The sequence below is a fragment of the Meles meles genome, chromosome X (genome assembly GCF_922984935.1).
Source record: "Meles meles chromosome X, mMelMel3.1 paternal haplotype, whole genome shotgun sequence".
NCBI lineage: Eukaryota > Metazoa > Chordata > Mammalia > Carnivora > Mustelidae > Meles > Meles meles.
Window position 1 is genome coordinate 114,732,898 of NC_060087.1, and position 13,805 is coordinate 114,746,702.

Below are 13,805 nucleotides of genomic sequence, written 5' to 3' on the forward strand. Positions count from 1 at the left end.
ACACAGCACGCCACGCGAAGCTGTCAGTCAGCAGGATGAGCTGGGTTTTTCCTCACTCAATTCTGAAGGTAGAGATACTGTATGCGACACCGTAATCTTAAGGTATAAATGTCACATATTGCCACGGAGTAGGTCCTGAAAAATACCTGTCACCGAACCCTACTTTTGACATAAAGTTCTGATGAAAAATATGCCAATCTAAGCTCTTAGAGGGATTATTAGATGGGGGTACACTCCAAACGTATCTATCTCGAACCTCACCAGGGTTTAAAAAAAAAAAGATTTTATTTATTTGAGAGAGAGAAAGAGAGAGCAAGAATGTGTGCACACAAGCATGGCAGGGAAGGGCAGGGGGAGAAGGAGCCGCAGATTCCCCTGCTGAGCAGGGAACCCAATGCAGGGCTCGATCCCAGGACCCTGCGATCATGACCTCAGCCAAAGGCAGAGGCTTAACCCACTGAGCCACCCAGGTGCCTCTCACCTTACCAGGATTTAAAAAAAACCTTGAGCTGCCATCAACATTTCATGCTATACCAAATGAAGTCATTTCTGTAGGATCCATTTGTCTTTGCAAGCCTCTCCGTGAACAGTTGTGACTTCCGTGAAGCAAGGCGGGCGATGCAAGCTTCCATCGCAGCAAGCAGTGTGATGCTTCGGGACCTTCATTCCAGGGCGTGCACTCAGGCCAACAGGACAATTCCCCACATCAGAAAGAATGAAGTGTCATGTCCCTGCTTCCAGGAAAACGGAAGCAGAAATGAAATCCAACAACGTCTGACGGCGGCCAAAACTGCAGAACTCGGCATTGGTAAGACCAAACTTCTCCACTCTTGCCAGGCTTTTGTCAGCAGAGCTCCCCCTTGGGTTAGTGGCCAAGGGGAGAAGGAGCCTCAGAAAGAAGGAAAAGCCTTGGATGCTGAAAGACTGTACCTCAGGGTCTAACTCTCAAACCCTCACCACAGGGGCTGCTAGGAAGAGCCACTGTGCCTTGGCCTCAGCGTGATTTTTGTCTAGCTTGTGCTCACGCAAACTTGGAATCCAACGACTTTAGGACCTGACTCAAGGCTTTGAATGTTGTGTGCATTATCCATTGTTTACTTTCTTTCCTGTGTCCCCGTCCTCTTGGCTCTGTATTCTGCCTCATATATTTACTTTCCCATTGGTGCTTCCAGGGGCTAGCCCATATTTAAGGTTGTATAGGGGCGCCCGGATGGCTCAGTCAGTGGAGCATGCGGCTCTTGATCTCCGGGTTGTGAGTTTGTGCCCCATGTTGGATGTAGAGATGACTTAAAAATAAAATCTTGTTCAAAAAATAAAGGGCTAGGTACATGGCCTTGAGCCATTTGGAGAAAAGCCATCACATAAAGCCAAAAACAGACAAGTAAAACCCAAATAGCAAATAACCTGTTCTAGCCAGAGAACCTGGGAGGTACAGATAGTGCCTGCTGTGTATCGCTAGCCAGTTCGGATGTGATTGTGGTGAGCTGCGGGTGTGTGTCCGTGTGTCTGTCTGTGCATGCGTACACTGTGGCATATAGATCTTATCTTCACCTCGTTCCTTCGCCATTGGCGTGAAGGCTCTGAAATTCTTCCCATTTTTTTCTGTACACCAGGGAACAACTTGTTGGTGCTAGGAATTGGTCCCTCTCCACCAACGTCCTCAAAACACAGCATTCTTAAAATAAGTGCATCATGAAAACAACCTCACCTTTTCTAGATTAAAGGGGCAGAAGAAACCATTCTGTTGCTCTCATTTTTAAGATTACTGATGTATTTATTTTGCAGAGTTATCTCTACACCCAATGTGGGGCTCAAACCCACAACCCTGAGATCAGGAGTTCCATGCTCCACTGACTGAGCCAGCCGGGTGCCCCTTGTTGCTCTCATCTTTAGAATTATATTGCTTACGGCGGGAATTGGGTATTCAGGGATCGTGCGTTCATTATCACTGGTTGATACGCCACAGTCTACTCCCCCAACCGAGCAGAAGACAGAGAGAAACAGTCTCCTTACCCTCCTTTTCTGCAACATTCAACAGGTCTTGAGACAAGAGCAAAACCCCTTGAGAACTAAGATAATTGCTTTGTGTATTCCTGCTTCTGCCTTTTCAACGAAGCAGAGGAATGCTGAAGAGGCATTATGAACACTGGAAGGTTTGTCTGATCAGAGGAAATAAAGGAGAATTCATGGTGGGTGGGCGTGTGCATATACAATCTCTCAGGTGAAATGGGAGGTGAGACCACAGAGGAGGGAGGGGAGTCACCTGCAGTGAAATTTTCCCCTGCCGATCTCAGGGAGTTTATTTTTCTAATGCCAGGTGCCTCACGTATGCCACCAAGAGTCCCAGAGTCATCCTGAGAAAACACGAGATGGATCTACTGAGTCATAATGGGCAGAAGTGGCTTTGTAGGACTGTCAAGAAGATACCAGCAATATTCTGGAGCAGCCAGGACTGGATCACAAAGGGGACGAAGACGTCATGCCACAAAGTATACGCGTTTGTATATATAGAACTGAGAAGCCGCAAAGTCACTAGGGAAGCATCAAACCGTACGGGAGGTGTGCTGATTGAAGGAGAGGCTGGTTGACCGCACACACAGGGCTGAGAAAAAAGACTCAGAAGATGGATTGCAAAGGGATATAAAAAAACCAGGAGAGGTGAGGGAGAGGCTAGCCTTTAGGTGGTGGTCAAAGATGTCGTGGCTGGGAGGCCTGAAGGTTTGGCTGCCGGCTCATCCTCACTCTTAAGGGTGAGCCACACTGAATCCAGAGGTGGTGGGCGGAGCCTGATAGAGCAGTGGTTGCTCCGGGGTCACATAAATGCAGGGAGAAAACTGACAAGTAGATACACAACATGTGCTACATCCGGACAATGAAATGAAATATTATTTGGCCACAAAAAGGTTCAGCGTACTGATCCATGCTACAACTCGGATGAACCTTAAAAACATTATGCTAAGTCAATGGTTCTATTTGTAGGGGACATCCAGCATAGGTAAATCCATAGAGACGGAAAGCAGACTGCTGGGTGCCAGGGGCTAAGGGAGGCAGGGAGTGGGGAGTGACTGCTAATGAGTACAAGCTCTCTTTCTGGAGCGATGCAAATGTCTTAAAACCAGACTGAGGTGGTGATTATACAACATCGCAAATGTACAGAACACCACCACCGAATTGTATACCTCAGAACAGTTCCTCTTATGTGAATTTCATGTCAATAACACACACACACACACAGATGGGTAGAGCCTCTGCTTTGATGCCTCTGAAGGGAACTCTCCCTGGACTCCTGGGGAAGGAGACCAGCTGATTATTTTTCCTTTCTTCTCATTAAGTTGTAAGCTCCTCAGCAGAAGCAGGCACCGGATTCTACTTCTAACTATGCCCCCACATATATAAGACATACTCCATCTTTGTTGGATGAACTTGAATTATTAGATGCTCCATGTCCAGACCAGATAGGACTCTTTTCTCTCTGATTAGCAGTTTTTGCACAGGTATAAATTAAAGTAGTTTCTGTTACACTAACTTAAAGATCAACTTGATTCAGTGGTAAAATGGGGCTTACCTTCCAGATGGTATCAAACCATCCAGAAGAAGAATAAAAATTTTAGTCCGTGATCTAGAAGTTGGGCCTAACAGTCCCGAAAGGGGGTATGAGGAGGGCGTATGGGGATGTATTTACTAAAAGCTGCTCACTCTTCATACAGGTATTTTCAGCGCCAATGCAGGCAAAGCCCACAGTTACCTGTTGGTAAGCCCAGTGTTAACTTCCTCCCATAGGATCCTTTATGTTTCTCTTGCTTTCAGAAATGCTCTGAAATTCTCTGTAGTTCCACAAAGGCAAAAGACGGAGAATCTTCCGCCGTTGGCAACTGCAGGAAATCTTTGCCTGTAGGATCCATGGTAGCTCAGAAGAGTGTACCTCGCATAAGCCAAGTTCGCTAATTCCAAGTTTTCTCAGCTAAGTCCTGGAGCCAATCTTTATCTCAAGCCAAGATGGGGAGATGGGGAGGGTTGGCAGGGGGGATAAATGACAGGCTTCCATGGTACTCCCTCGGACTAGATCTGTGAAAACATTCTCTTCTTTCATATTTCAGTTGATTGGTTTCGTAAGAGCTAACAATTGAATGGATATGAAACATAGCCCTATTTAGAGAGATAGTGACTTGTTGAACTCCTGGAAAGTTGAGTGTCTGCATGGACATTCATAGAAGGAGGGTGCAAATGGTTCTGATGCCCCAGGTGTCATGGATATTGATCCATATTTTCCTTAGCATCGATATTTTCCTTTTAATTGGGTGTCTCCACTGGTAAGTTTTGTTTTCTCTCAGGATCCTTGATTTTCATAAGTTTTCTGGACCAAAAGTAAAATACTTTGAAAAGAATACAAACCCAATCTGTAAAGATAAAAGGTTACAACTGATTGGACAGTGTGAAGTGACAACTGTTATTTAAGACTGAATGAAATGAGAAATTCAATGGAAAGCTCTGGAAAGAGGTTTCACTATAGATGAGAGGTGCAGTGTGAAGCTAATCTTTATTAATGTTCGCGGGCTACAGAACATCCTATGATTAAATGTATATTTAAAAATATGATTAAATGTATATTTAAAAAAATCTAGTTTGACACTATTCCCTAGTCCCATCATCACATTAGGTCCGTAATTTAAGTGTAGGTTAATTATAACCTGAGGTTACTACCCAAGGAAGAGTCACTTCCTGGATTATAGTACCCTTACACTGTCTACAGATATGTTTGATTTCCTTCCTTTGTTCCATCCCTCTCTCCCTCCCTCCCCTCCATCTCACTCCCTCCCTGGTAGCACATGTCAACAATAAAAATTGTTTTAAAACAAGAGATTGTTCAGAAATATAAATAATGGATTTGAAATAACTTCTTTTCTCTATACCATACCATTTGTTTTATTATTTTGTTCGATACCCTGAAATATTTAAAACCAGCAAATTAAACCAAAAAACTTCAGTTAACAGAATTATTTTAATGGTGCAAAAGTGCATTTGGCTAATTTTTAGACTCATTCAAATTTAGCAGGCTGGGGATTCCACCATTTGATAGGGGAGGACTTTCTTGGTCCTCAAGCAACATCCTTCAAGAAAGCATACCAGGCATGAAGTAAGTTTATATTTGCCAAATTTGATTTTAAAAATCCCGCTAATTCAAAAAACATAGGCCTGGGAAGAAATTTTTTTTTAATAAATTAAAATTGGGTCATCGGATTATATCCAACAGGGTTCCAACATTTGCCTTAAACAATCACAACAATAAAGAAACCCATATTGAAACTTGAAATATAGTAGGTGCTCAAATACTTGTTAAGTAAATAAAGAAATGAATGAATACATTAGCAAATAAACATATCACTAGCTAACATTTCCTCTTTAAGAACAGACCATGGTTAGGAGATATGCTGCTCAAAACAAATTAGTTTTTGGAAATTGTTCATTTTTTACAATATTAACATCCCAGTGGGTAAGTTACTGTAATGTTTTCTCTTGAAGCTTATGCAAGAACCACATATTTGACCTGTGGGCATTTTCTTTTTTAAGGATTATATTGTTTACACCTGTTTTATAGCATCTGCTTTTGGTAAAGCCAAACATTGACTGCTTTTTTCTGACCAAAAAAGTATGTCATAATAGTTAAGTATATTTTCATGATTCTACTTAGATCCTGATGAGCTTTGAGGATAATAAATATATACTATTTCTCCAGAGCAGAGTAGATGCATGGGGGCCATTAATCCCCGTAGCCTGATTCACATTTGCTGGAGGGAAGTCTATCTCCATGCAAGTTCAATGTCTCATCCCATTAGCACCTCATTCTCACTGTCCCAGGTCAGTAAAACAGTTTAGTTGAGAAATAAGCTGTTTTCAGGCATGTGTTTTGCCTTGTGCAGGGAGGAGGAGGGGTTGAGGGGGAAGGGAGAAAGGGAGAAGGAAGAGGAGGAACATGAACTGAGCTTCTGGTATAGGCCAGTCTGTTAAGGACTTGACGCTTATGACCTTGCCTAACGGTGACAACAACCCTGTGAGACACCTTTCCTTATGGAAGAGGACCTTGGGACTTTCTAGGTTGAGTGACCCACTCAACAATGCCCCACACCGTAAGTAGCAAGACTGAGAAGCAAACCCAGGTTCATCTGGTTCCAAAGCTTTCCTCTAGCCCATTACATTACATTACATTGCTAATTCATTCCATTTAGCATCATGACTAATTATCCCATGTCCTGATGCTGGTTCCCACCAGATTGTAAACTCCTCCAAGCAGGTAACTTCCTGTCTTCAGCCTCATATCCCAGGTACCTAACCAGGGTTAGGATAACTCATATCCCTTGGTGCCTAACCCATAGTATCTCAAAACATAAATGTATGAATGAATGTATGAATGAATGAATGTATGAATGAATAAACTGGTAAGTGAAAAAAACCCCACAGCCTGCCAGAGCTAGAAGGGTCTCATCCAACCATCTCACTTTTTAGATGGGGAAACCATGGCCCAGAGAGATTAAGTCGCTTGCCCCAGGTTAAGCGACTCATTAGTAAAAGATTCAGAGCTCGAGTTCAAGCATCTTCTATATTCTCCTCGACAAGATGCTACCACTTGGACAAATAGTTCTGGAAGTCTGTTCATCAGCGACCCATGGTTTTCTAAGCATTCTACCCTCCTGATTTCATCCCTTAATCCCAAACTATTCCTTACACATGGGAAGCAATGGAGGTCAGGAATGGCATTAGCCCACTAGAATGAGAGCTCTGGGAGGACAGGAAAATTTCCTATTTTGTGTACTTCAACATGACTGGTGCTTGGAAGCTGCTCAGTAAATATTTACTGAATAAATGAATATATATTATTTCCTTTCCAGCGGTGAGCAAATTCTTCACAGATGACAAATGTTGGCACAGATTATACTAACACTCAGTGATCAACCATTTCAGCAACATCGCTCAGTGAAATGGTACTCCTTTCCCCCTCCCCATCCTTCTCTCCTCATCTTCATCTATAAAATGGGGAAAAATAGTGGCATTTACTTCTGAGGATTGGTGTAAGGATAAAGAGTTAACACAGACAAGCACTTGGCACAGTGCTTCATACATAGTTAACTGTCACTAAACAATAACGATTAGTGTGTATATGATTTCTTCAAACCAATAAATAAATAAGGGTCCACATAATGGGGAAATGGAAGAAGCCAAAGACAAAAAAAGGGGGGGTGCTGTTTGATGCTGTACACCTGGTAAAATGTCCCTGAATACACAGTACTCTACGTGTTTCAAAGTCTGTAAATTCTCTAAGGGTGTGTCACAAATGCTCACATGTATGCTTTTTCTAGAATGTTTCTTGTGAAGTTAATGAAGGCAGAGAGAAGACATAACCAATCTCGAGATGGACATACGATGAATATTTCGCAAACACTGTTATATTTAACATTCAAAAAAAGATTACCTCTCCACGAGTTCTTGTCCGTTCCAGCAAAGAGTGTCGTTTTCAGCCACGGGGCTGTGGCTGCAGACGTAGCCAGGCAAAGCATTATAGAAGCTGATGAAAGACTTCAACTTCTGAATTAGTTCCCTGAAAGAAAAGAGAAAGCATCTGCGCGTAAGAGGCAAGTAAACCCAGTATGAGGAAAGTTTAATTTCCTTATCAGCATGACAGAAAGGCTCTGCCAGGCTGATTAGAGCCATAAATGATTTTAAAAGACATTCTTGGTTACAAGGCCACAATTTAGGTTTTTTTTTTAAATCAATAAAATGATATTAGGGAAAAAAAAAGTTGCTTGCTATATAAGGTACTGCTCCTATCAGAAGGATGATTTAATTCCAACATTCATTTTCTTATGCGTTCGGCTTCCATTTTTTGTTCAGAACGCTGTTACCTCCATTCTCAAAGGTGCTGATTACAAGGCATGCTGGAACACTACATATCTTCGGGTTTCTGGGTGTAATTGAGTGCATTGATTGTAATTTACAATGCTATTACCCTAGAGATGGCCCCTTTCCATATAGGCTCGGGCTAATAGTTGCAGATTAGAATTACAGGGTGCTCAGAGCCGTATACGCTCTATGAAATTCTCCTGACAATATAGTCAGAGAAACTCATATCTGCCAGAGGAGGAAGGTTTCTTTGTTCTTTGTCTGTATATTGTGATAACTATGGAGGGAGCGGGTGGGAGACAAGAGGGAGTGGATCCTAGTATATTTTACTATTTATTTGCTTTGGCTTTTATGCTACATATAAGACAAATACGTGGGGCAGGGAGAGAGCGAGAGCAAGAGAGAGCATGAGAGAGAGAGAGAGAGAGGAAAGAAGAGAGCAAGCACATTATATATGCAAATAGGTATAAACACACACACAAATACCCAGCAAAATTTCTGGCCTATTATCTTGTTTCAGCTGTACATGGACACACAAAATAAGACCCTATAGACTGGAGAGGAGTGGATATGCTTATAAAGAAATATTAAATTATCTATACAACAGATGTCCAATGGTAAACAAACAAATAAAATACTCTTTATTTTTCTCAAGCAATGTTCTTGGTAGAAAGGAAGTTAAAGCGTCCTTCATAACCAAGTCTATCTTAAGTCTCTACTAAGTTTTTGGAGACTTCGGCCAGGGAATTTGCTGGCAGTGAGTAATTATTCAATACGATCTTCAGGCTAAGAATGGACTAGCCTGATATACAGGCCTCTGGGGGTTATTTTCAGATCTGGCCAAAAGAGAAAGGCTGGTGGAAATTATTTTCTTGCATTTTTCCACTTTATTACTATCAAACAATTCATTTCAACTGATGATTTAGAAGAGGGAGAGCACTTATAATACTCAGCACATTTTCACAAAGACTCAGGTCACAGTAAAGCCAGGATGATGGACGAGAACAACTCAAGACAGGTTATTGGGCTATATATAACCCCCAATACCCCAGCAGTTGCTTCCCGCTATGCTCAAACCCCCTCACAGCCTACTGCTGGTGGCTGAGCTCTGTCAACCTCCAAAGTGAAGAGGTTCCATCCAGGGCTCTGAAAATAAAAGTCAACATTATAGTTTCTAACAGGAAAAAGATGGGTTCAATTAACGCTAATAGGAGAGATGTTCTGTTTTACAAGGTAATAATACAGTTCCCCAGAGTGGAAACTGAAAGAGTAAAGGCTGAGGCTGAGTAATTCCCCCCACTCCACGAGGAAATGGAATATGGCCATTAGTCTATGGGAGGCGATGGCCTGCTCTTTAATGAAAGAGCTTCCCTTAGGCCTCCTCCTACCTCTGAACTCTCTCTAAGATAAGCACATGGCAAGAAAAATTGAACTCATGGCAAAGCTTTCCAATTTGACTTCCCTAGAAGTTAAAAGAAACAAAAACCAAAAACCAAAACCAAAACCAAAAAAAAAAAACCACTCTGAACTCCCAGCCCCTGAACCCTTGCAGTTTTCTGAGCTGATCATAAAGATCACTGGCAAGCTGGAGAAGATTCAGAGAGGGTCCGTCTGATCATCTGGGGGATGAGGGGCTGCCGTAAACACAAGACATCCCACTTTAGCATGGAAGGATATTACTTGGCGGGGTCAAGTTAAACGTCTAAGAAAACCGCAAAGAATGTGAATAATGCGAACACAATCTGGGTCATCAAATTCTAGAACTCAGGGGAATCTCTTTGAAACTTGAGCAAGGTAACTTGGGGACATAAAAGGCCATCCCATGTCACAGAGTGCTCATTACTGCCAGAGGACATACAGGATGGACCTAGGAAGAGATTGTGTTTGAAAAACTTGCTGCTGGATGAATTGTTTTGAATTCAGCACACAATTTCACTTAGCAAGCATGCTATAATGATGGTTGGAGTCTCAGAACAGCCCCTGAAAACCTGTTAGCAGTAGTAGGTAAGAGCACTGATTTTGGAGTCTGACCCACATAAGTGTCAAATGCCAGGTACTTCCTCACTTACTTGGTGGTGAAGCCTTAAGTCTCCCTGACTTTAAAATGAAGCTAATGATAGGTTGCTGTGATGACTGAGACAATGCATGTAAAGTGTTGAGCATAGGGGCACCTGGGTGGCTCAGTGGGTTAAAGCCTCTGCCTTCGGCTCGGGTCATGATCTCAGAGTCCTGGGATCAAGCCCCGAGTCGGGCTCTCTGCTCAGCAGGGCACCTGCTTCCCTTCCTCTCTCTCTGCCTGCCTCTCTGCCTACTTGTGATCTCTGCCTGTCAAATGAATAAATAAAATCTTGAAAAAAAAAAGAATTAAAAAAATAAAGTGTTGAGCATAGTCCCTGGCACATAGTGATCCCCCCATACCATTAATCATGGTCAATATTACCATTATTATAAGCCAGTAGAATATGAATATTTAATGAAAAATACAGCATTTTTCAGATAGTATGCAAGATAATTAAGATTTTTTCCAAGTTCCAGGTAACTACTTTCTACATGCAAGATGCATAAATCCTTCGTTGTTTGAGGTGGGTATTAATAAGCATAACCATGTTCTTTCCCCACATATTTACCCAGGCATTTTTTTTTTTCAAAGACTAGCTAGCTAGCGGGTTGGGTAACCCCTTGGGCTAATCTGGTAAGCAGTCTGAATGGTCTTTGCCTGGTAGGACAGTGGTGGCCTTCAAAGGGATTTGTGTGTAAGAACTTGATGTAGAGAGCCAAGATGAAGTCCAGTTAAATGTCAACTAGTCATCAGGGAAATGTAAATCAAAACCAGAGTGAGATGCCACTTCACACCCATGAGGATGGCTATAATTAAAAAAAAAGTCCATACAGCAATATGTAGAAGAATGAAACTCGACCATTCTCTTACACCGTTCACAAAGATAAACTCGAAATGGATAAAAGACCTCAATGTGAGACAGGAATCTATCAGAATCCTAGAGGAGAACATAGGCAGTAACCTCTTCGATATCAGCCACAGCAACTTCTTTCAAGATATGTCTCCAAAGGCCAAGGAAACAAAAGCAAAAATGAACTTTTGGGACTTCATCAAGATCAAAAGCTTCTGCACAGCAAAGGAAACAGTCAACAAAACAAAGAGGCAACCCACGGAATGGGAGAAGATATTTGTAAATGACAGTACAGACAAAAGGTTGATATCCAGGATCTACAAAGAACTTCTCAAACTCAACACACACAAAACAGATAATCATATCAAAAAATGGGCAGAAGATATGAACAGACACTTCTCCAATGAAGACATACAAATGGCTAACAGACACATGAAAAAATGTTCATCATCACTAGCCATCAGGGAGATTCAAATTAAAACAACATTGAGATACCACCTGACACCAGTTAGAATGGCCAAAATTAGCAAGACAGGAAACAACGTGTGCTGGAGAGGATGTGGAGAAAGGGGAACCCTCTTACACTGTTGGTGGGAATGCAAGTTAGTGCAGCCACTTTGGAGAACAGTGTGGAGATTCCTGAAGAAATTAAAAATAGAGCTTCCCTATGACCCTGCAATTGCACTGCTGGGTATTTACCCCAAAGATACAGATGTAGTGAAAAGAAGGGCCATTTGTACCCCAATGTTTATTGCAGCAATGGCTACGGTCGCCAAACTGTGGAAAGAACCAAGATGCCCTTCAACGGATGAATGGATAAGGAAGATGTGGTCCATATACACAATGGAGTATTATGCCTCCATCAGAAAGGACGAATACCCAACTTTTGTAGCAACATGGACAGGACTAGAAGAAATTATGCTGAGCGAAATAAGTCAAGCAGAGAGAGTCAAGTATCATATGGTCTCACTTATTTGTGGAGCATAACAAATAACATGGAGGACATGGGGAGATGGAGAGGAGAGGGAGTTGAGGGAAACTGGAAGGGGAGATGAACCATAAGAGACTATGGACTCTGAAAAACAACCAGAGGGTTATGAAGGGGCGGCGGGGGGGGGGGGTGGGAGGTTGAGGAACCAGGTGGTGGGTAATAGGGAGGGCACGTACTGCATGGAGCACTGGGTGTGATGCCAAAACAATGAACACTGTTATGCTGTAAATAAGCAAATAAAAATTAAATAAATAAATAAAGAAAGAAAGAAAGAAAGTGAATATCCACAAAAAAAAAAGTCCATAAAATAAAATAAAATAAAATAAAATAGACAACAACAAGTGTTGCTGAAGATGTGGAGAAAGTGGAGCATTCACATTGTTGGTGGGAACGCAAAATGATGCAGCTGCTGTGGAAAACAGTTTGGTGACTCCTTACAAAGTCAAGTATAGATATTACCATGTGGCACAGCAATTCCACTCCTAGGTATATACCACAAAGAATCACAAATGAGTACTCAAAGAAGTACATGTATATGCATGCTCTTGGCAGTGCTATTAACACAAAAGGTGGGACCAGACAGATGTCCATCAACTGATGAAGGGATAAACAAATATACAGTCCACACAATGGAGAATTATTTGGCTGCACATAGGAATAGAGTATTCATACATGTTGCATCATGGGTGAACCCTGAAAATATTATGCTAAGTATAAGAAGCCCATCATGGAAGACCACAGATTGTATGATGCCATTTATGTGAAATGTCCAGAATAGGAAAATCTATAGGGACAGAAAGCAGATTAGTGGTTGCTTAGGGCTTGGGGGGTGGAGAGGAGGGCTGCGGAATAATAGCTAAAGGGCATGGAACGTCTACTTGAGGTAATGAAAATGTTCTAAAATTGATGTTGGCAGTGGTTGCCCAACTCTGTGACTATATTAAGAACACTTGAATTATATACTTCAAATGGATGAAAGGTATGTTAGACCAGCTTTATTGAGATATACCCCCAAAAAGGGTAGAGAAGGGCTGAGAGGAAGACAGGCTTGTCTACTAGGAGGAGGGGTGTCCCTTGGAGCAATGGACAGAAACAGTCAAGAGGGCTAGAGATGTGGCTCGACGTGAACTAAAAGCATGGGCGAGGAGGGAGTCAAGAAATTTCCAAGAGCTGCAAACAATGATTTAAATCTATTTCTTCCTGGGGCACCTGGGTGGCTCAGTGGGTTAAGCCTCTGCCTTTGGCTCAGTTCATGATCTCAGGGTCCTGGGATCAAGCCCCACATCGGGCTCTCTGCTCGGTGGGGAGCCTGCTTCCCCCTCTCTCTCTGCCTACTTGCGATTTCTCTCTCTCTCTACCAAATAAATAAATAAAAATATTTTTTATAAATCTATTTCTTCCTTCATCCTTTATAATAAGGCCTGTTGGTTTTCTTTCTCATTGTAAAAGAAACATAGGCTCACTGTAGAGAATTTAGAAAATACAGAGATGTAGAAGGGCGGAAAAAAAACCCTATTCATAGTCCTACTGGCCAGATGATCACTGTGAATATTTGGATATATTTCCTTCTAGACTCGTCTCTCCAGTAGGCTTTTTATGTCTATTCCTCTAAAACCTATCCTTGATAGGCAAGTTCACGGAGTTCTTTTTGGTTCTTAGTGTACATTATTCGTGTTAGAATCCATGATGCGTTTGATTAGAAAAGCACCTGAGAATAATGAAGCAAATGCAGGTTCTCAAAGAACTCTCGGGGCCTCCAGGGGTGAGACCATCCACAAACTCGCACTACAGGGCCAGCCATTCCTTCCCGCTGAACCGTCCGTAGACAGTGGGAGGGAAACCAGCCCTTGGTCTCCCAAGAGAAAGTTGGAATTTTTGAAAATAAATCCAGACACACTACTCTGCAGGCTAGAAGAAAGCCTTTCGAAACTGTTGGAGAGTTAATGAGCTTTTCAAAAGAGAGCGACAACAGGTGATAGTGTCCTCTGACACCACAGCACGGAGAGCAACAG

At 42.2% G+C, this 13,805-nt stretch overlaps 1 protein-coding gene across 1 annotated transcript in view; it reads right to left on the reverse strand.

Annotated features, from left to right (window-relative positions):
* The window catches only part of GPC3 (glypican 3), a 406,178-nt gene that overhangs the window by 120,746 nt on the left and 271,627 nt on the right, over nucleotides 1–13,805 (reverse strand). The window contains exon 5 of the mRNA XM_045994515.1: nucleotides 7,466–7,591. Within this exon, the coding sequence (XP_045850471.1) occupies nucleotides 7,466–7,591 (126 nt within the window). The remainder of the gene's footprint in view (nucleotides 1–7,465; nucleotides 7,592–13,805) is intronic.